The sequence below is a fragment of the Ambystoma mexicanum genome, chromosome 5p (assembly GCF_040938575.1).
Source record: "Ambystoma mexicanum isolate Mex_15411 chromosome 5p, UKY_AmexF1_1, whole genome shotgun sequence".
Classification (NCBI taxonomy): domain Eukaryota; kingdom Metazoa; phylum Chordata; class Amphibia; order Caudata; family Ambystomatidae; genus Ambystoma; species Ambystoma mexicanum.
Genome location: NC_090930.1, coordinates 67,878,657 through 67,902,770, shown reverse-complemented (window position 1 = coordinate 67,902,770; position 24,114 = coordinate 67,878,657). Strand labels below are relative to the sequence as shown.

General features: G+C 46.7%; 1 protein-coding gene across 3 annotated transcripts in view; it reads left to right on the top strand.

The window, feature by feature from the left end:
• Positions 1-24,114, top strand: part of LOC138480733 (arf-GAP with Rho-GAP domain, ANK repeat and PH domain-containing protein 1-like) — a 691,830-nt gene that overhangs the window by 372,368 nt on the left and 295,348 nt on the right. For all 3 annotated transcript variants that reach the window (XR_011274121.1, XM_069612452.1, XM_069612453.1), the window contains 2 exons: positions 9,229-9,314; positions 17,390-17,572. Coding sequence is in view for 2 of the 3 variants with exons in the window: in XM_069612452.1 (XP_069468553.1) it covers positions 9,229-9,314; positions 17,390-17,572 (269 nt within the window). In the remaining variant the exon portion in view is untranslated. The remainder of the gene's footprint in view (positions 1-9,228; positions 9,315-17,389; positions 17,573-24,114) is intronic.

The following is a 24,114-nucleotide window of genomic DNA, read 5'->3' as shown; positions in this document are numbered from 1 at the left end:
TCTGTACTGCATTTCATTCCACATTGCATCCATTTGAAACCATAAAAGTATTGTTGCTATCGTATCCATCCTATAACCACTCATCCTTGATTATAAAGAAGTGTGCTAGTGCCGGACTATCCATTATTTATTACTGCTCAGATTAAGTGTGATATTCAATTATTAATTTATTATAAAGTGTGATATATATATCTATTGTTTAAATTATCAAATAAACCTTTTAAACTTGCAAAACAGAACTACTTCTTGGCTCAGCGGGGTCAGGGGGATTCCAAGAGAGGGGTGTTATATAGGGGTAGTCATCCAGAACGGATGAACTGGACGTAAAGATTTATGAATAAGTGTTTCCATTCAGTATCCCAGACTAGGCATTGACTTAGCTGTAGTGTTGAATTGAATCCTCTTACAGGGGGGACCAGCCCATTAGTTAGTAGGAGGTCGTATATTCACAATATGGCATGCTCTCCTTCAGCTATATTGTATAGGATGTCCACAATCGCGTGTTTCTCCATCAACTCATTATATGCTGGCCACCTACTTGTAATCTCTCTTTTAAGAGTGCTATGTAACATGCATTGCCCCCTGTGCACTCCCGTCTGTTGTGCCAATTCCATGACGGGTATGAAGGCCGTATCTTGCAACAAATCCCCTATGGTGGCCACCCAACTGATCTCTCAGAACGTGTGTATATTAATGCCAGGGGAATCTGCTCTGACACCGGCTCTTTCAACCCCATCACAGCCATGGCTCTATCCCACAATTTCAACCCTATAGCCACCAAATGTGACTTCTGACCCACCCAAGGCTTCCTGAACCACAGTAACTCCTTCAAGTAATAGCGCCCATCTATGGCTTGTAACATCGCTGTGTCCAGGCTAGGGTCTTCAGCCAGCCAATCTACCACAAATTGCAGCTGTCCCACCACATAGTACAATTCAAAATGTGGGACTCGAATGCCACCCTCTTCATATGGTCCATACAGTGTTGACAGTGCAATCCTACTCCTCCCATTTTGCCACAGAAAACCTCTGCAGATGCCTTTTAGGGTCTTAAACAAGGGCCATGTGATATAGATTGGGACATTCGCAAAGAATTGTAATATCTAGGCAGTACTACCATCTTCAACAACGCCACCCTACCCATAACAGAGGGAAGTAATTTAGTCCAGAATCCCATGGAACCCCTAATGCCCTCCAGGTCCTGCAACGTATTGTGTCTGTGCTCGACCCCTGGGTCGTGATACACATTGACCCCCAGATATCTAAACGTATGCTCGTTCCACTGCAGAGCCAGCACAGGCAGCGCTCGTCGCTCCACCCTGCCTAGTCCGGCTACTGGGAATAATGCTGATTTAACTTTGCTAACGGTGATCCCTGATGACTGAGCAGAAAGCGCCAGTGCCTCCAACAGCAACTCCAAATTATCTTCAGGGTTCTGGATATACCATCGTGTATCATCCGCATACAGGGAAATCAAGTGTCTGACCTCATAGATTTCTATACCCGCCTCCCGAAATTCCAGCCAGAGGTATTGGCCAATTGGTTCCATAGCTAACACATACAGCAACAGTGACAATGGGCAGCCCAGTCTCGTGCCTTTCTCTAGTTCCCATTCCCCCGATATTTATCTAACCGTCTTAATCCGGGCCATTGCTCTTGTGTACACCAGTTGCACCCACTTAATGTATGCCTGCCCAAATCTGAATCTGCGCAGGGTCACATGCAACCAATCCCATCTTACTCAATCAAATGCTTTCACTGCATCCAGATTAGCTATGGCGCACAGAACCTCCCAGGTCGTAGTCCTATCTATCACATGATGCAGCTTTCTCAAGTTCCAGGACATGCTACGTCCTGGAATGTACCCCATCGGATCTGTCTGTACTAGTTTGCAGATCACTTATTATCCTGGTTCAACATCGAGAGAGATCTGTAGGAGCTACATTCCGTCAGAGTTTTATGGGGCTTGTGCAAAGGTATGATTATTGACTCTCTTAGGCTAAGGGGCTGGCCCCCCTCTGCGTAAGCATCATAGAAGGTACTAAGCATGTGAGGGGCTAACACTTGTGCATATTCTTTGTAACATTCGCTTGGCAGCCCGTCCGAACCTGCCGTCTTCAGCGTTGGCAGAAAGACAATGAAATTGTGTATATCCTCCACCGTTATGGGTGCCTCTAGGTTATCTCTTTCCTCCTGGGACAATCCCGGCAGATTCATTTCTTCTAACACCTCCACCAAGCTCGGTACTAGGTACCGGGAGTTCCTCCTTATATAATTTTTGGTAAAATTTACAAAACACCTTATTAACACCTTTTTGAGTTTGGCATATTTCGCCCTGCCCAGTATGTATCGCGTGTATGGGGTTTTGTTGTACTTCCATCTTGTACAGCCATGCTAGTATGCGGCAGGGTTTGTCCCCCTATATGTGCTGTCTCTCTGTATACTTGGTGAAACTATGCTTGCCTAACCTCTCCCAGCAGTCCATACATTTCTGCTGTAACTCCCTAATCTTCTCGTCTTTATCTAAGGTTTGCTCCTGTGACTGCTGCAGGGACCTCAATCGCTCCTCCGCCGCGGTCAATTTCCTAGTAATATTTACCTAGGCGCCACTAGCCCCTCTGATCACCACTTTCAATGCTTCCCAAAATGTTCTAGCGCTAGATATGCTACCCAGATTGTGCGATACATAGTCAGAGATGCAATCCTTTAAGGAATCCCGGAATGGGGCGTCCCTAAGCGCCTCAGACCTAAGTCTCCACGTGGGTTTCGGGGCCCTGACAGGTGCATATTTCCAATCCAGACTGAGCGGGGCATGATCGGCCAAGGTCCTCCCTTCATATTGGGCGCGTGTGACATGATGTACTAGTTTCTTTCCCACAAAGAAGTAGTCAATCCTCGTCTGTACTGCATGTGGTGCTGAAAAATGCGAGTAGTGTCGGATATCCGGGTGAAGCACTCTCCAGACATCTTCTAAAGTGAAGGATTCCAGGAGCATCTGTAACGTCCTGGCCGGCGCGGCTGGTTTACTATCATTGGCATCAGACCTGTCTAGGCTTGGGTTCAACATACAAATAAAATCGCCTCCCCCATACCCAATTGCTATCCCAATAAGGGCCTAGCCATGGATACAATGTCCAAAAAAACTCTGCAGCACCATGATTAGGGGCATACGTATTTACCAGACCTGTGTCAACTTGCTCGAGGAGTCCTGTACAAGCACCATCCTACCTTCATTGTCTAGTTTCATCTATGTAACCTTGAAGGGAACAGAGGGTGCAATCCAAAGACCCCCCGAGCATAAGCGGAGTACGGAGAGCCAAAGAGCAGCCCTCTCCATATCCCAGCTATCACCGCCTGCTTATATGCCGTACAATGTGTTTGTTGCAACATGGCTACATCCACTCTACTTCTCCTAAGATATGAAAACACCTTGTTACATTTTACAAAAGCATTGGACCTCCTCACATTCCAGGTAAGTACCATTAAAGTTCCTGCCGTTTTTGATTGTCTGCACTCACTCCACCAGCCGCCCCCATTTTCCCCCTCCCACTTGTAACAGTTCAGTCCAGAATGCTATACTGTTCATCTCATTCAACATACATGCAGGCAAACCCTTCCATTTCAGAACCCACCAACTTTCCCCAACTATAAACAACTGCCTAGCAATGTTGCCCTTGCTCGGCCTTCCCACTTCCCCCATTTGCCCCATGCAATCCTGCATGAGGCTGTTGCGCAGCGGGTGGGCACAAAAACAAGTGCCCCCAAAAAACAAAACAAAAGGGATGTGGTAGGCACGGCCATGGGCCTGATCTGCCGCACATGCCTCAAGCCATTTACCAATAATGACCCATAGTATTTCCTGCCATTCATATAACAAGACAGTTGCGACTGCTGGAGCCTGATCTACACAACAAAGGATGCTGACAACCTCTTGGCACCAGCCTATCCTCAAGCCCATTGTGTCATTGTCATGTATGGCCAGCCCATTACTTGCGGGCCAGCTCGTCAGTGTCGCGTGGAGTCTGCGACTGGGTAGAACATCCATCATGGGTCCCTCTGATATCCTCCTCTTCACCCTCGTGCAGGCCAATCTTTTCCCTGTCCATCCATACTTATGCCTCCCCTGGGAGATAAAAAACCAGGTCTTGCTTTTGTAAATAATCTTAAATCGTGCATGGTAGATCAACATATATTTCAGGCCAGCCCGACAGAGACTAGTCTGCGCTGATGAAAATTGGCTCTGCTCTTTTGCAACTGAAATGTATAATCTGGGTTAACCACCAGATTCGCTGAGGCCCTCTTCAATTCTCCCCCTTGCTGTGAAAATGCCAGGATCTTTTCTCTGTCCTTATAGTTCAGGACTTTGGCGATGATTGGTCTTGGGGGAGCCCTCAGAGGGGGCCGCCTAGTTAGTGCCCTGTGCGCTTTTTCGCTTGTGAAGCCCTGTGTAAGGTTCACAGACCCAAATTCCTGAAGCAGCATATTCTCCATATACGTCGTTGGGTCAGTCTCTTCTTCTCCTTCCGGCAGGCCAACAATGTGTATATTGTTTCTCCGGACCTGTCCCTCTGCTTCTTCAACTTTTTCTAGGAGGCCGACGTTCAGTTGTAGAATATGGATATCAGCTTGCGTTTGCCAGAGTGCGCCAGAATGCTCCTTCACCTGCATCTCCAGAGTCGTGTACTCATTCCGCCAAGTTCCATACATCCTGACGCAGGACACCGACATCAACGTCACAGAGTCGATTTGTGCCCCCAATGATGCTTTTAGATCTGCTATTGCTAGCATTGCCTGGTTCTGCAAGTCCAGAACCCCATTCCCCTTCCCCAACTCCTTCTAAATATCTTTCTCGGGCGCTCACTTCTTTGATTTGGTGAAGGCGTCCAAGGCTGGTTGAGTAGCTTTGTTTTTTGCCGACTTGGGAGGCATTCAGCCAAGTGTCAGTCTCCTCCTCAATTCCCAAGCTCCCAGCAGGCTGCCCCTCGCCTTTGCAAGAGCCTAGAACTTGGTAGCTGCAAAATGCGCCGTCTCAAAGAGCACAAACGAAGACTAGCAGAATCTAACCTCCACTACCCTTTTTTAAAATTTTTTAATGGGCTCAGCACAGGGAATCTTCTGGCGCGTAGTGCTGCTTGTGTACCGCCACATGTGCCAGGCCTCTTGTTCCCTCTCACGCCCACCGGTATGGGCAATAATCCTACTGCACTTGTGTCTGTATCACCAGTCCCCAGCCCAAGAATGTGCTATGCCTGCACCTGGCAGCCGCTCTGCAAGCACCGTCTAGGACTGCACACAGACTTCTCATAAATCCAATGTGCGCCAGCCACGCTTCCGTGGATGCTGGGCCCTGGGTCACCTGTTCTCACTTGTCCTGGCACTTGTCAGGCCCTTTTCGCCAGTGGCTGGGATTCCCAACACGCTTGCCAGCTCAGGATCCGGTGTTCACCACTCTGCCTCTTCCTGCACCAAGCCTTGCTCCGGCCCGATGCCGCCCGGCTCTTGCCCTCAGGATCACCATGCGGCCCACAAGTCACTTCCCACTTTCTAAGCACAACACTGTCCAGGCACCCTGGCTCCTCTATTTCCACTCTTCATTTCCTACTGAGCCTGGGCCTTCTCCTTTCACCCCAGTGCCCGGGTTCTGATCCTTATCTTTGGCCGCTTCGCCCACTGTCCACTGCCTGGGCCTCCTACACAAAGGAGGCAACATCCCCTCGGGTGCTCGTACCTGTTAATGAGGGCGCCAAATACAATCTGCAGCGTCCGGCAAGTCCACACTGCAGCTACATACGCTTGCAATATTTGCAGTTGCCGGAGGAATTCTACAACGCAGCAAGGGCTGTTTCTCTGTGCTAGTCCTTTCTTCTACCGCCTTCCCAGGCCTCATCGCTGCTTGGGAAAATGCTGGTCAGCAGAGCAGCTGTCCCGGAGCTGCACTAGCCCCTCGCTGATTCCTCAGAGCGCGTCCTCACTCTGCACTCGCTTGCGACGGTCAAGCGTGCCAACTCCAATACACGCAAGACGAAAGGGCAACCAAGTCAAGCACACAAAGCCTGTATTGCTCCTGGACAGCACCGCTCACAGTGCCTCTGTTCGGGACACAACAACCATTGCTTCTCTCCTCCACGCTGTTTGCCGACTGGATCCCCCGCAGCAGTCACTTTTCGTTATTTTTGTTGCAAGCTATAGCCATCCGCTACGCTACGCTTTCTTCCCTGACGGCTCATCTCACAGGGCTCCTCGCTGCAAGCTGCAAGTTATCCGGCACTCTCAACTCCACCGATAGTCACTATGTTCCTTTGTGCTGGTCATCTCGCGTCGGCCATCTTCTTTTCAGACTGCACCGAGTGGGCGCCTGGCTTCATTCCACTTATCTCCTTCACCTCCTTCTCGCCTTTCCTCCGCTCTGCTTGCATGCTCTCCCGAGCAGTTCACACAGGCGCTCAGCTGCTTGCAAACTTCAAAGGCTCATATATGCCTATCTTCCACATGGATAATGTCGGACCAGGCAGGAATGGTCACGAGAGCAGACCTACTCCATTGGCCACCAGCCACACCCCTGGATGGAGACATTATTATACTTTTGGTTTTTAACACTTTTCCCAACATCAAGTTTAAGACATTTCCTTGCACCCCTTTGTTTTGTTTATAGTGTGAGGGTCAGGATAGGACTTTTCAGTTACTGATATCCTGACAAACAGATCTTTAGGTTTTGGTTGCTAGGTAGGGGGGTTCCTCTATAGAATAGGGCCAGAAAGGCATTTTCCAAAACCATTTTTATTTAATAAATGTCTGTAACCAAAAACATGACCTCTTTGTGTCCAGCTTTAATTTCTGACTCCTCACAGGTGGCCTTGCCCTCTACTAGCAGGTCTGAGGAATGGCACCCACAAGATGCAATGGGCAATGGAAATTGAAAGAACTAGTTTGATGGAACAAGGATTTTCTGATCAGGTGGTTGACACTATCCTTCATGCCAGGCGCTCGTCCCGTTGAAAGCATATCCGGAGCACTGGGTCAATTTCCTTATATGGTGTAGAGGATTCAGTACATTTCTTCTTCATTGTGGGCTTCCTTCTGTGCTCCAGATTCCCCAGGAATAGAAGTGTCCTCTCTCCTATCCCAGTGGGTGTTGATTAAGGTCCTCAAAGGGAACCGGGAGGGCAAAATGGAGGGTGAATCTCTTGTTTGGAAATTCCTGAAAGTCTTGCTTTCTCTCAGCCTGCCTCTCTGGGATCTGCCATGGTGTTGAGGTTTCTAATGGATCCTCAATTTGAGCCTGTTGGGGAGATGGAAATAAACCACTTCACACTCAAAAAAAGCATCTTTACTAGCTAATACCTCAGTTCGTAGATTGGGAGAGATAAGGAATGTGTTGTGTGTGTCATGCTACCTTTCTACGAGTTCTCCTAGAAGCAGTTACCTTACTTGGGACCCACATTTTCTTCCGAAAATATTGTCTAAGTTTCACACGTCTCAATATCTGGTTTTCCTTGCTTTTTTTCAGAACCCTCAAATGTCAGAGGTAGAGGCATGGTGCTATATCGATGCCAGAAGAGCAGTGTGTGAGCAACTTTCTAGAACAAAAGGTTTCAGACAAAGGACAGCCTTTTGGCGACTTTTGGTCCAGCAGGGGCAGGCACGGAGGCCTTGGTAGTGTCGATCAGCGGCTGAATCTGGAGAGTCATTTCAATGGCCTATGTCTCAGCAGGATTGTCCATCCCGGAACATGTTTAGGGTCGTTCTACTCGAGTAATGGTGGCTTCCTGGGCAGACGCTCAGGAGGAGGGGCTGATGGGGAGGGATTTCTCTGCAGGAGATATGCAGGGCTGCCACCTGGGCTGATCAGAGCGCACGTGGATATCCTCAGGGAGGGTTCCTTGAGGTTGGTTTACGGTCTGTTCGCATGGGTTGATTGGATTTGTGGGAAAATAATATGGTGATGGGATGCAGGAAGGTTTTTGTCTTCATGTGTGTCATTAGAACCTCTCCCCATACTTATGCTTTGGTACACCACAGCGGCCAGTACTGAGACAAGGAAGAGAAACGTGGAGGTAATGCCCCAATTACCTACTGGTAATCTTCATTACTGATAGTCCTGCTCCTCCTTGTCACAGTACGAATGACTCTCCTCTCCCTCCCTGGGCGAGGAAGCTCCCATGGTCTGGCTTGGAAAATTGGTGGGATTGTGGGTAAGTAGGAGGTATGCCACTGTGGAGGAGGGGGGGCGGTTCCTGGAATGGAGGCCTCTGAGACTAGTACTGTGCCAAGGGAGGGAAGGACTAGGAGTAATACAGGTTACCAGTAGGTAACTGGGGTATTACTGTCACCTGTGTCAAACACTCTGTTATGCTGTCACATATGGTAGTTTGATCTCTTCGTTAAATAGAAACATTACCCTCTCTTAAACTATCTACTGGCTAAGCATCTACCCACTTACTAGCTACTGTAACATACACCACAGAACCCAAATTGGTAATGCATCTTAACCCTTTCATGAAATTTGTATCCCGTTAAATTTAAAGTTTTACCAATATTTTCAACTGGGCACCCGCCATTTAGGTTTCGGCAACAATTTTCTTTTAATGTTGAAACTGCTCCTGTAAACATCTGTGTCATGAACGTCATGTGTGTGACCTGTGTTCTTGTATTTTGAACTTTCTACTTCAAAGATGAGCATGCAGGCTCTTGTTTCTTGATGGCACACCAACTGCTTGCACGTCCAGCCCAGTCCCTCTTGCTCAACGGTGCAGACCCAGAATGCAACATAACAATAAAACAGGATGTGGGGTACCTGCTACATATATATTAGGGCACAATACGGCAGCAGCTAGCCATGGGAAAAAATAACAGAGTGGCTGCTTGGAAACCTTTTTGAAGATAAAGTACTTGGAAACATAGGTGGGTTCATAAATCAGCTAAACAGGACAGGACCCTGGGTAAAGGCCCAATTTAGATTGAGAGACATCTAAGGGACATGCACCATTAACACAAGCAACACCCTATTGCGTACTCTTAAATGCCTGTATTCTGGATAAGTCTTTAAGTAATTGATTAGTACAATGACGCAAGTACTGACCATTCCCCAATAACTATTACAACTTCTGGGCTAATGAAATACCAGTCATCAATTAAATGCAGCTGTCCCTTCTACTTGTATTCAGGGCATGTCTTCCATGTTGGCTACCTGTAGATTAGTGTAAATCCACCTTGACCTCTTGCTTCGCAGGCCAACACCGCTCCTTGGGCACCAGCATTTCCAACATCAAGAGCCTGAGGATGGACAGCACCATCTGGACCGAGCCATTGATACAGGTAGGACCAAACACCTTTTCAACATCATCACAACACACTGTGTATGGTCCTTGACACAGAACTATGCACTAATTGATAAAAAGGCATGTGTGAGACACCTGTATCTAGGGTGTGCAGTACCTGGATGACGGTGTTGGGGGTGATGAAGTACAATTTGTAACATTGTAATTTCATGGGAGACTTTTGTGTTAAATCCAATGTAGTCATGACGCATTGCCCGGTAATAACCTCCTTCCATGTGGCCAGGGGACGGCAGCCGCTACCTGATCCTGACCCTGGAGGTGGCTATATGAGGGAGAATCACATGGAAGGAGACAACCACTGCGGAGATGCCATGGCTTCATCCAGGTACTATGCATCTGAAACTATCAATTGCCTTCAATTCCCACAACCACCTAAGTACTGAGATGAGGAGGATGAAGGAATTGATATTGGACGGCAGGAGTGTCAAGCTTAATGAGCGTGCTTGTTGTTGGCTGAAAACACCTGTGCGTGGGACCTGAGGTAGAAGTGTCCGATGAATGCTGGAGGTCTATGTGCACATTCAGCAAGACAGTGTTGTTGAATATGAGGCTGAAACTAATTCAGTATAAAATCCTGTGCTATACACCGCGCAAGTTGGGGGAGCTGTATGTTGAACATGATGGTTGCTGTCCGAGGTGTGGGGCGGCGGATGCTGGGTATATGCACATGTTATGGTCCTACCCAGAGCTGGAACAGTTCTGGGGAAATGAATATGGTACGCTGACCCCTGTAATTTTTAGACGACTGCAGAGGCTCCCTATGAGTATGCTCTGGGGTGTGGAGAGAGATCCCCGATTGGTGGCTGCATGCCTTTTTGAACATAGGGTGCATGGTAGATAAGCGTTGTATCCTACGGAGGTGGAAGGATCCCCATCCTCCTAATGTGAAAGACTGGCTAAGAGAATTGACTTGGGTCAGTGAATGTGAAGATACGTATATAACATTACAACCCGTCTCCTCCCAACCGAAGGACATATGGAGAGAGTTCCGGTCGTTCCTGGCTGCTGACCAAGATAGTGTGGGGTAAACACGGTACCTGGACCACTAGATCACAGCTGCAATGATTGTACCTATGATTGATGTTGTAAACTGTGCTTAGGTTTGTGCTTGCCAAACTTAAATACATTTATTTATACAAAATTGGTAACCAAACTTTGAGAGAGGGCTCAGGAGAAGACGTGGCATCTCCATTGACATTGGACAGAAGCTGGAGGTTTGTGCCAATGTGCAGAAGCTGGAGGCACAAGTCGGTGTGCGGAGGCTGGTGGGGTGCAAGCCGATGTGGCCGAGCAAAAGAGCTTGCAGCCAAGAAGGAAAGTAACGCGGGTCGAGCAAGGCAGCCAGGAGAATCAGCGTTGTCCTTACTGGGAGCTGAAGAGAAGCTGGCATGCAAAAGCAGAGCTGCAAGAGAAGCCGGAGAGACGTCAGGACCAACCAGAGTGGGAACCAAGCAACAAAGGTACACTGCGTTAGTGCGTTGAAGACCGATGACGCTGCACAGAGGTGGCAAGTCAGCACGAGCAAGTGGGGACCGGATCCAGGGGCATTTTCGGCGATTGCGCGAAAGAGAATTTGAACATTGTGAAGTGACGGAAAGTGAAATACCAAGAATATTGTTTGTAAATTGAAAGAGCAGAGTAGCCACCCGAACCCCAATAAGAAGTGAATGCAAATGTGGGGAAAGCGTAAAAGAACTGTGAGAACAAGTAGATATATCATGCTAAGAAAGGTACCTGCTACTTGGCTGTAAAGAGGAACTATAATATATGAGAAGTACTGGCAAGCATAAACCAGGCAGTTGAAAGTACAAATCCTGCAAGGGGTTTACACCAGGCAGTTGTGAGTACAAGTAAAGTCCTTTCAGGGGAGTATACCAGGTAGTTGCGAGTACAAGTGAAGTCCTGGCAGGGGAGTATACCAGGCACATTGCAAACCTTTGAGTGTCAAGCAGAAACAGTATTTGTTAAACAAACGAGGAACTTGTGTTAAAAGAAAGAACTTTAGTTAAAGAAGAACTTAAATGGTTGAACAGTTTTTATATAACCGGATTGTTGTAGGCCAAGAAAGACACGGAGAACTGTTGTTAGGGAGAATTCTCATTCAGTGGCTAACTTCCCTTACCTAGTGAGTCCCTCAGCAGCTTTGCTGGATTTCTGGAGTTATTTTTTCCACTTGGTAAGAGTGTGAGCTTTTCCCCCACTCTTACCCATGTTTTGCCATGTGTATTTCATTTGTTTTTGTGATTGTGGACTCTGGAGTACACCAATGGAGTACACCACTTCAGTAGCCCCCTTCTTTTGTGTGTTATACAGCACCTTCAGTGCAGTGACACAAGGTTGTCTTTTAGACTTCCCACCGACTCCATTTATGGGGCTCACTACTGTCCCCCAGAAAAGGGTAAAGTTGCCATTAACTTCAATTTATTTCAGATCCAGTACACCCCATCTTACATGGAGTACTGGAAAGGGTTAATCCTTAGCCTTTTTTATCTGTACCTCCTAGAGCTTTGTTTCGCTCTTTTAACATTTGGACTTGGCTGGTGGCAGTGGTATCTACCCTAACTTTTCTACTGCGATTATACTATATAAATTGCTATTGTTTTAGGATATTATATTAGCCTCGAATTTAAACCCGCTTGACCAAATACTTTTTCTTTTGGCCTCTTTTTTCACTGTCTTTTGATGGGCTTCTGCTATCCTAGGAAACCCAAGTCGCACTTTTCCATGATTGGCTGAGGTGGTTGTCCTGGTTGGACAACCCCCCCTGCTGCGTGATTGACAGCCAGGCTGTGTGAATGGGGAATAAAGGCATAAAAGGCAGGTCTCTTGGGCTAGAAGTCAGAGTCGCCACTGGAACTACAAGGAACCAAAGAGAAGCGGAGAAGAAGACGGCTGCTGCAACTACCCTGTCCAACTGAAGCCCTGCTGCAGTCCTGAGCTACCTACCGTTCGACGACCAGAGAAGATCCAGTCCGGAGTCTTCTTCCCTTGAGCCTGGTGGGGATAACCAGCTCACCTTCTTCAGCCAGAGGATCCTCTTCTTGGTCGAAATCGCTGCACACAGCTGGCTGTAATGGTCCGGATAGCCATCTGAAGAGCCTCTCCTGTTTTTAAGGAGCGCACATTTTATTCACTGTCGCTGCTGCCGGTTTCAGCCCTGTGTGGTGCAGACCCCTCCAGACGTCCTCCTTCACCCCGAAGCTCCAGGAACTGAGGGTCTGCAGGAAACTACCAGGAACAACTGCCGTGGCACCAGCTTCTTTCTTGAATATGGTACTGTGTTCTGTTTGAGGAATTAGGGTGAATCCATTTTCTTCATCTCCAAGGCTTGCCCTTGTCTTCCCTCCTTCTTATAACTTTTGCTTCCTCTGTTGACAATATCTAAGTACTCCTGGCTACGTTGATTCGTGAACTGTCCGACTGTGTGATCCTCGACAACAGGAACCCGGTTCCACTTGACACTGGCTGCAGTCTATTGACTCTTGAATTTCTGTCCATGAGTGTTCTCTGATTCTGTCTGCCTTGACGAAAGTATTGCCTATGATTTTTGCCCCCAACTCTCTCTGGTTAACCCAGGTGCTAAGTGTGTTTTGCCCCGGTAACATTTCTTGCCACGGATACGCATTTATTTAGTAAGACAGAAATGTCATTATTGTCAAAAAGTGATCGCAAGTGTCTTCCCGGTAACGTCTTTTGTTTCACAACACCGGTCCGTTAAAACACAGGGTACTTACCTTGAGCTATACTGTACAAAGTAAATTGGTTGGTTGTAGTGTATTTTATGTGTGATTTTGAATTAATAGAAGTGTTGTGTTTATAACAAACGGTTTAAAAATAAATGTACGTATCATTTTCTACCTGAAACCTTGAGTCAGTGTTTGCTTGAGTCACAGTAATTGTGGTCCCTTTGTGTAATCTCTGCTACTTCTCATATACTCTTGAGATAAGCCTGGATGCTCCGCCAGTGCTAGCACTCTGACATAGTAGTACAGGCTTGTACCAAAGGTAAAACTTGTATTGCCACCTGTAGTCTTAATTGTGTGTAGTGGTCCCTAAGGGCACTGCACGGGATTATGCCTGACACCTGTTAGACCCAGAGACATTTCTGATACCAGTGTATAATCCAGGGGAAGGGAATCGCCCTCTGGAACTAAGGTCTTTTCCATTTTGGAGAACATTTACATTGGAGATTTTCTATTTTTATTTAAGAATTTTCTTTGCCAATACCAGGTTGAAGACATTTCCTTTTTCACTTCATCATTTTGTTTGTTTCCCTTCCCCTGGATTCTTCACTGGTATCACAAATGTCTCTTGGTCTAACAGTTCTTGGCAATAAATGTTCCTTCTTTGAACAAAAGTTCCATCTTTGTTTAACAAACACTGTTTCTGCTTGACACTCCTTGTAGGTTTTCAATTTGCCTGGCATACTCCCCTGCCAGGACTATTTATGCTCTTCTAACTGCCTGGTGTACTCTCATGCCAGAACGTCTGTTGCCCTCACAACTGCTTGGTTTACTCTCCTGCCAGGACTTCTCTTATATTATAGTTCCTCTTCACTTCCAAGTAGCATATACCTTTCATAGCTTGGTATATCTATTTGTTTCACAGTTCCTTTAAGCTTTCCTCACATTTGCATTCACTTCTTATTGAGTTTCGGGTCGGCACTTTGCCCTTTCAATTTAGACACAATCTTCTTATTATTTCACTTTCTGTAACTTGGTAATGTTCAAATTCTCCTTGGCGCAGTCGCTGAAAGGCCCCGGGGCCCACACTCTGCTCAGGCTGCCACACCGGCTCTCTGTAGCATTTTCGGTCTTGCTTGCAGCTTCTCTCACAGCTCTGCTCCTGCAGGCTGGCTTCTCTTCAGCTACCGGTAAGGACAACGCTGCTTCTCATGACTGCTGGATGCCCAGGAAAACTCTTGCAGTTCCTGGAGTCTCCACGGCACACCTTGCTCGCACCACATTACTTTCATTCTCTGCTGGCAAGCTCCTTTACTCCGCTGCACCGACTTGCGCTTCTGGCTGCCACACACCGGCTTGTTTCTCCAGCTTCCACACACCAGCTTGTGCCTCCAGCTTCTGTCTGCCTTCAATGGAGATGCCACATTTCTCCTGAGCTCCCTCTCATAGTTGGGATACCATTTTTAAAGGTCCCGCGCACAGGTGTATTCACCCAACAACTAGCATGCTCATTAAGCTTGACGCTCCTGTGGCTCGGTATCAATTCCTTCAACCTCCTCGTCTCAGTACGTAGGTGGTTGCGGGAATTGAAATCCATTGATGGTTTCTGATGCATAGTGCTTGTAGAGTCTTTCTTAATGATTCCATATGGAAGATCAGTTCTACATGAAGGAAAACTAGAACTGAAAAGGGTTTTGCTGGAGCTTTTACTCATCAGTTTATGGGTGGGAGTTTGGCCTAAAGGGTGTTGGGAAAATGTTTCTTTATTTTCCTTGTAGGGTGAACAGATGCATGGCAATAGGCCATTAGGGTATTGGGTGACAGGGGGTCTTCCTCATGGGAAAATGGCTGTTACCGGGCCTCATCAACTGAAGCCATAACATCTCCCCAGTAGTTGTCTACTCCAATGGATTCCTCACACTACTGTGTAGAGAACCACATGTGTTTCCATGATACGGTTCAGCTTATGCTGCCAGTATAAAATGCGGCTTGGAGGACTGGTGCATGGTGCTGCTTGTGTTTTCAAGATCGAGTGCTACTTGTGTTGGCTGCGTTGGATGCTGCTTGCATTTCCATAGTTAAGTGCTGCATGTTGCTCTATGGTATTGTGTTGCTGGAGTGTTCATGACAAGGTGCTATATATGTAATTAAGGCACGCCTTATGGTTAAGGCGCTGCTTGTCTCACCCTGATATGGTGCGGCATGTGGTTCTATTATACTTTGTTGCTTGTGTTTCCATTATATATGCTATTGGTGCTGGCTGGGTATGATGCGCTGCTTGCATGTTATGGTGCTGCCCGTGGTTGAAGGGTATGGTGCGGCTTATGATTCCATAGCACAGTGTTACATGTGTTGGCTGGGTGTGGTGCTTCTTGTGTTTCCATGTTGTGGTGCCTGTAATGTTGCCATGGTATGGTGCTACCTGTGTTGGCTGGGTATGAGGCGGCTTATATTTCCATGGTATGTTTCTGTTTGTGGTTCCTTGAAATGGTTATCCTTGCGTTTTCATGGTATGCCACTGCCTGTGTTGGCTAGGCATGATGCTGGTTGTATTTCCATGTTATTGTGCTGCCTTGGTTCCATGGTGGTGCTGCATAGGTTCCATGGCACAGTGTTACATGTGTTGGCTCGCTGGGGAGCTGCTTGTGCTTCCATGATCTGGTGCTGATATTGTTGCTGTGGTATGGTGCTACCTGTGTTGGCTGGGTAGGATTCTGCTTGAATTCCATGTTGTGGCTGTGCTTGTGTTGTCGTAGTATGGTTGGATCTCTGTCTCTGGGTATGACGCTGCTTGCCTTTCTATGTTATGAAGATAATTGTGGTTCCATGGTGTATTGGATGGTTGTATTTCCAAAATATTGTGTTACTTGTTTTGGCGGTCGGGAACCACTTGTGTATCCATGATGACCTGTGGATGGTGTTGTCATGGTATGGTGCGACCTGTGCCTGCTGGATATAAGGCTGCTAGCATGTCTGTGCTATAGTTCTTCTGGTGGTTCCTAGGTATGTTGCAGCTGTTGTTTTCATTGTATGGTGCTACCTGTGTTGGCTGGGTATGATTCTGCTGGCATTTCCACAGTAAGTTGCTGCATGTATTTCCATGATCTGATGCTAGTTGTGATTCCATGGTGTGCGGATGGTTGTGTTTCTGTGACATGGTGTTCCCTGTTCTGGGTCGATGGGGTGCTACTTGTGTTTCCATGATGTGGTGCTAATGGTGTTGCCATGGTTTGTCGCTACCTGTGATGACTGGATACGCTGATGCTTGTATTTCTCTGGTGTGGCAGTGCTTCTGTTGCCCTAGTATTGTTTTCTGGGTATATTGCTGTTTCTATTTGTATGACATGGTTCTTCTTGTGGTTTCTGAGTAGGTTGCTGCTTGTGTTGCTATGGAATGGCGCTACTTGTGTTGGCTGTGTATGATGCTGCTTGTATTTCCACACTAGAATGCTGCTTGTTTTTCCATGTTAATTGTAATTGTGGTTCCATGGTGTGCTGATTGTTGTGTTTCTATGGCCTGGGTTGGCTTGGCGTGGAGCTGCTTGTGTACCATGGTGTATTGCTGTTAGTGTTGCCATGGTATAGTGCTACCTGTATTGGTTGGGTAAGTTCTGCTTGTATTTTCATGGTGTGGTGCTACTTGTGTTGCCATAGTGTGGGAGGGGTGTGTTGGCTGGTTGTGAAGCTGCTTGTGTTCGTTTGATGTGGTGCTGATGGTGTTGCCATGGTATGGTTCTACGTGTGTTGGATGGGTATAAGGTTGCTTGTATTTCTATGCTATAGTTCTCGTTGTGGTTACTAGGTGTCATGCAGCTGGTGATTTTCTATTATGATGCTACCTTTGTTGGCTGGCTATGATGCTGCTTTGTATTACCATGGTGTGGTGGTGCTTGTATTGCCATTGTATATTTGGACATTTGTTGACCTACTTGTGTTTCCATGTTATGGAGCTAGTCGGGATTCCATGGTGTTGTGTTTCTATGGTGTAGTGTTAGCTGTGTTGGCTTGATGGGGTGCTGCTTGTGTTTCCATGGTGTGATGCTACCTGTGTTGGCTGAAATTTGAAGCTGCTTGTATGTCCATGGTAGGTTCTGCTTGCAGGTACCCAGGTGTGGTCAAATACTTACTCTAGAAAGTAGATAGACGCAAAGAGGAAAGTAGGGAGACACAAAGAAGAAAGTAGGGACCATGGGGGGGTGGGAAAGGGTGTTATCATTTGTATGAGACAGGAAGACGAGTGCTGATGACAGGAAGATGTCACCCAGGCCGCCAACTCCCTCTCTGCTATAGTGTGTGATTGCGTCTTTGTCATGTCTAATCAGTGTCTTCTTCTCCACCATTGCTGATTTGTCTTTTTGCTCTTCCTAAGATCTTCATTCAGGTCGGCAACAGAGGATCCAGCAATATTTGGGCTCTCAACGTTCCCCCGAGCGAGAGCATCACTCCCAGTAGCTCACCAGAAGACCGACACCGATTCATATATGCAAAGTATCGGGAGGGGAAGTACCGGAAGTTTCACAGGCTTTTTGGGGATCAGGAGGCTCTGGACGAGGTAAAATTGAATTCTTCAAAATGCATTATGGGAATCTTAACACAATGAAAATGTCATTTGGGCCTAGAATGTGCTGGGTTTTATATAGTGTTGACCACGCTATGACGCAACTTGGTAGGCATCACTCATAATAGATCATGGGTTGCCTAGATAATGTGCTGAGTGCCTGCTTGTGATATGTGATGAATCTGACAATGTCCTTGCTTCTTTCCCTGAGGTGACCCCCTCCCATATAGCCAGGGGACAGCAGCCATCACCTGATCCTGACCCTGTCACTGGGGGCGGCTAAATGAGGGAGGACCATCTGGGGCGAGGTAAACCTCAGGAGAGTGACGGGACATTGTCGGGAGAAAGCACATATCCCCTTTTTCCTTCAGGGATGTTTCCTCATTCCACCATGCCTTAATGGCATATTGTTACACTCATCCCCCAGTTTATAATAGATCTATCTATTGGGAGTAATACCCAACTCCCAATAGGGAGAATATGTTGGCAACTAGAACGAAGAAGAGGCAGGACGTAATGAGAATCACTTCCCAGGAAGCTCAGTATTCACTTCCTTTAAACCATTCAGAAAGTACCTCCCTAATGACCGACATGAGGAAGAGCAACAAAGTAATGAGGATTACAAAGACCGGGCATTCAATGCAGCGGTCTAGTTGTTGACAAATGAGTAAGCAAGCCGGGAAGTTCACAAACAGACCGGCTGCAGCTGATGAGGAGGGGAAGGAGAGAGGAGAGCTGCATACGCCGAGCTGCCTGCCAGCCCGTAGGACCGCTGAGCACTACGTTGAAAGCAACCAAGCTGTGGCAGGCGACCAACGGGTGAAACCGATGTGAGATCTGAGAAACCAGGGTGCCTAAAGTCTGCTGCAGAACGAGAGAAGACAGCGGGAACTGCGCATAGCGAAAGCCGACACAACAGGAGTGCAGCGATTTACAGGGCGCACGCGATGCCAGTAGACTGCAGCAGAGGAGGGCAGAGAAATGCTGGAAACTACCGGTAAGCCCTGGGAAGGAAAAAATGTTACCGGGTTGTGTGAGAAACTTAAGGGTATCCTCACTCTTACTTCCCCTGGATCCTCTGTTCGGGTGGCCAGGGAAAGGCCATCGCTCTTGGATCCTGACACAGGGGGTGGCGAAGTGAAGGAGGATCACCTGGGTTGAGGGTCCTCGAGGATTGGGAGTGGGGTGCCTGTAGGCGAGTATCCACAAATTGGACCATCAAGGGGCTCACATCTGAGTAATCCCTTGTTACTATTATCACACATTAATGGACTCAGATTAATCAATTTTATAGTCTTTTTGTATTATCTAAAATACCAATTCTGTTTGTTTGCCCTCAAATCAGAATATTGAAGAAGAACTTAAAAATGCTTTACAGATGAAATATTTCAAACTTCATTCCATTACTCTGAACCGCAAAAACGTTTTTTTTAACTGGTGTGTTCCATTCAGGAAACACGGTTGATCAGAGTACTGTAGTTACTCAGGATATTCTCCTGTACACTATGGACAAGTCTTAAAGATATTTGGACTTAATTCAGGGTGTAGAGTTCATTCTTAGCCCTCAAGTTTTTTTTCTTCAAGAGGATCACTATCCGACCTTCCATCGGGTTTTTATGATTTGTCACTCGTTTGTCGGGTCGAAAAGAAGCCTACCGGTTTCAGTGGTATTGAAAAATTGGGACCACTTTCGTCAGGGCTAGAAAAGGCGAGCACTGGATAGTGTGTCGTCTAGGAGGGTTGCTTGTAGTGTACTGAATAGTTACAGGAGGTCCCAGCTGCAAGTATACAAAAGCGGGGCAAGGGCGACAGGGAAGAGACAGCACGTGTTGGTAAGTACGGTTACTGTGTCATTTCTACCACTCCTCAAATAAGAAGGTTGGAGAGACAGCCAAAGGTGGTCTGTCACAAGTGTCTTACCCTCGTGTGAGTGTCCCCATATAGGTAGGTCCATGAAGATAGGAAGGTTTACGCAGCTTGCTTCCTGGTCTGCATACCAATAGTGTTCTGCCAAAAAACCTGGGGTGAGAGACGTTATGTCAAAAACTCTCATAGAAAAAAAGGGGCAAAGCAATCATATGGTAGCTCAAAATTATTAAAATAGAAAGTGCTTCTGATTAAGGGTCATATCCCTAAGAGGGGATAGGCCCACAACATAAATAATTGAATCAGTAAATCAATGATGCAAAGAACCCGGTAAACTACATTCACCATGAGGGGAGAGGATGCTAAAATCTCCGGCTTTCTCACATTAAATCCTGCGAGAACTATTGCAAAACTGCCTGGTGTGATATGGCAGAGCAAACCATTTATCCGTTTTCAAGCAACATCCGGATGCCGTAGAGTCCTCATAGATAGAACCGGCTTGGTAGTATGTGTTTGCATACAAATGTGCATGCGCGTCACGGCGGCCGCTGCGTGCTACAAGATACAGAAAGAGGACTAAGTGAAGAGTCTGAGGGGCGACTACCATCTTGAAGGTAGTCCAAAGAACAAGAAATGCTTTTGACAAAAAAGGACTCAGTATTGTAGAATATCTAGCCCTATGTGGCCCTCAGTTCGTAAATTATATGGGCTCGTTAAATGTGAGTGTATCATGACGGCTGGACCGTAGTATACTGTATTCAATGGACTGTAAAGATAAAGAAGGGACTACACATAGAGGCCTGACTACCATGTTGGAGGTAGTCCATAATTGCATGATAAATGCTATCTGTTTACATGGTCAATCCTATACGCAAATGAAAGATAAACTAATATATTACTGTTTTTGCTAGGTTAGGCTTCGAAAGACCAAAAGTTTGGGTGCCTGTAGGCGAGACATGGTATCCCCCTTTCCCTATTGTTTACCAATCTAACGCTCCCCCGACCTTTATGGGCTACTGCAAAGCCTCTCCCCTCATTTTGACACATTTGACTTCTGATAGTACTGGGATGTGGAAGAGGAGACTGAGAGTAATGAACACTAAACCTGCATTTTACCGCTCTGTTACTGGGACGAGGAAGATGCCTGTAGAGTACTGTGAAGGTCAGGCCTGTCCCTTTAATCATAGTCAGGCAAGCCCAATTTAGGACCCACACCTGCAGCCTGTCGAGGGGTTGCAGTTGTATACAGAGAGGGCCAGATAACAGCAGTGTGAGCAGCAGTGCAGTTTGGAAGGGAGAGACCAGCAGGGGACCAGTGTCACGAGGAGGCAGCTGTGGTGGGACCTGAGAGGAAGACAGGATGCTGACAGAGGTCCAGACCACGTGTGGAGCCCAAGGCAAGTCGAGCCATTAGACTGCCACAGGTGCAGGAGCATCTGTTACTTTAAGAAAGCAGCGGGGGCTGCCAGCGAGGGGCTATAGAGGGAAGGGATGCTGTCTGCATCCATGGAGTGGGGCAGAGCTGCCGGCGTGTGCTCTAAAGGGCCTGGAATGCTGGCGGGGCACGCAGTGACCAACCCTCTCACCTAGAAAGCCGAACAGAAGCAGCGCAGCCGGCGGAGGGAGAACGATGTGGACCAGTGAGTGAAAAAAGGTCACTCTAGACAGGGGGGCGCTCTTAAGGGCTACGCATGAATGCGAAAGTGCTATATGACACTGATTCACTTCCGAACTGAATGAAAACCTGAAATTAAGTTAACATATGCATATTGAATCCCGAACTGATTGAAAACATGAAGAGTTACATTAAGCATATTGAACAACGAATGGAATGAAACCTTGAAATTAAAGCAAAACTGCACACGCTGAATACTGAATTGAGTAAAACCTTATAAACAAAGCCGATGGGTGATGAAAACTAAAAGGGAAAGTGTCCTTTTTAAAGCAACGTTCAGAAAAGAGCACACGTGTGAGAAAGTGTGATAGAAAGATGGGGAATACAAAAGACCACCTCAAAGGGGACTTCTATGAATGAATACAGTGCTGCAAGGCCAAATACTGGCAACAAGGTGTGTGACACATAATGGCAAAGCCAAGAGGCTGACAAGAGAAGCCGGGAGAATGTGAACCTGTATATAAAAGCCAAGAGGCCAACAATGAGAAGCCAAGTGAAGGTGAATTTTGACACAGTGATAAATACGGAAGAACCTGTGTGGGCTGAAGAGCGGTCCTGGTTGCACGACCTGTGATGGGTGGACCGTGTGGTCTGACAACTGCGCCTAGACCAGTGAGCCCTGAAATGTGAAAACTAACAACATAGTGAACGACACCAACAAGAAAAACTGCACGTAAGCTGCTGATGCAAAAAAGAAGGAGGGTCAAGTTGGCCTGGATTTGTGTTGAACTTTCAAAGACTGCAACAGAGATCAATTGTTGCATGAAAGTCTTGGGGAAGGGAACTCTGAGACCTAAGGAGCTACAACACTGTCTTGAGCACAGAGCCTCATGCCCCTTTTCTTTTGAACTGTGTTGCTAGGAACTTGGGCAAGAGAACCCCGAATATTGTGTGGAACTGGATTGCCTTGAACTGGAGAAAGGTAATCTTGATACTTTTTGGAACCTTCTTGAACTTGGGGAAGGGGAGCTGAAAAGGAAGCGAGGAACTGGAAGAAGCTTGGAACGTTTTGTTAATCACCATTTCTCTGATTATTGAAACTCCTACACATTGTTTAGCTTTAGTTGTGAGGGCAAGCATAGGCTTTGGATACAGACAGTCATTTAAACTGAACTATTTGACTAAGACTTTCCATGGTTTTGTTCAGGTAGGGAAATCCCAATTTAGCATAGGGCAAGGTAGGCCTTCTACATCCCGACATGTAATTTAATCAACCATTGTGTTTTCAAACTTTGAATCTGTTGTCTGTGTCTTGCTTCATGATGCCTTCACAGTTGCCAGCAAACATAATTCATTCCACTGAAGCAATAGAAAAAACCGGTGAACCTAAAGGAAGCAAGTGGGTTACTGGGGGGCTAAATAAAGTGAATTAATGGGATAATTACTGCATGGGTTCCTTTAGAAAGGAATAGATTGGGTTTAATGTTGATATATCTTTATGGATTTGTATCTGGCAACTCTTTGCAGTGCAACCACAAAAATCACATTAATACAGCAGTTGTGGTTCCCAAAGAAAGCGTGACTAATCCACTGCCCTTGCACTGTTTATGACGTCACACGTTGAGTTAATTTTGATGGAAACTAGTCTTGGCGATCTGCCACAAATGTTGAGAAGTTTATGCATGGCACCAGGTCACAGGCTTTTTTATCATTGGAAGCAACCTATCCTTGAACCACAATTGCCAAGAAGGATGAAGCGACTCTGTTTCTGCTAATATTCCAGCGCAAAATAAAGCCTTTTCTTCCACCCTCTGACTTGGTATCACACAAGGGTGGAGGCAATGCCAGCCTCTCAGGTGTCACCATCTCAGCCCTTGTGCCAATCAAAGTAGGGCAATGTCGTTGCCTGACTAGATGCCAGCATCTGGAAGTTCAACCGTACCTGTGCCATTCTCAGCTCCACTAGTTGTCTTGCCCAACCCGAATAATGATCAAACAGCCTGGATTATGTTCAAGGCAATATCAACTCAAGCGCGATTTTACCTAGCAGAAAACAGGCCCATTTCTGTAGTTGACACAATTGCAGAAACCGCAACATTGTGAGTCTTTTACAAAAATAGCAAATGACAGGAAGTGCAGACGATGGAGCAGGATTTCACATGTTGCACTCGGATACTGTGGAACAACCTCTCACCGGACATCCATACTACTTGAAGTTCCAGGACCTCAAAGCACAGAATCCCGAGCTTGCATTCCCGTCATCTCAGAAGACTGCTACAATGTATCCATTGCTCTTTTAAAACTTGTATTTACCTTTCTACACAATTCCAATGCTTCTGTCACTACATATATGACATACACACGTGTGTATTAATCTACTTAGAATTACATGCTGTGCACATAGTCCGACATCTAGTGGTAATTGCTGAGTATTGCATCTTTCTTTCGAGGATCGAAAGAGGACGTCAACATGGGCGTGACTGTAACACTATCCCTAACGTGACATGTAGTGTACCCAAAATTCCTCACGCATAGAGGTCCCTCAGATAGTTTTTTCCACCGAACTAGTTGTACTGTTGCACTGAAGGGTTGCAATTGGAAATTGTACGTTTGACGAAGTCCCATATTGAAAGCTGGGTGATGGGATTTGTGTGACCCTGGGGTAGGATGCCACCACCTGCTCCATAGTGCAGGTCCCAGGGGCAATATACAGAGGATCATAAGACTTTTCAGTCCATCACTTCTGTCAATCAGCCAATCAGTCTCAGACTATTGCGCTTGAGAGGATACTTTGCCTAAACATCATGAGGCAGTTTCTAAAAGGATTAAGCTCAAAAGAGGGGGGAAAGTCAGAGATCTGCGTCAACTGGTAGCCTGAAGAACCCATGTTGACCCCCGCCTGAACTGCTGGAGGAGGGGTAAATGTCAGTTACAGATTTCCTGCAGTGAGAAACCCTGATGCAACTGTCCTCTCAGTAGTCCAGGGAAACTACTAGCCTGTTTCTATACAAGGCTGTAATGTATGCCTGGAATGGTTTACTGTTCAGCCAGGAGA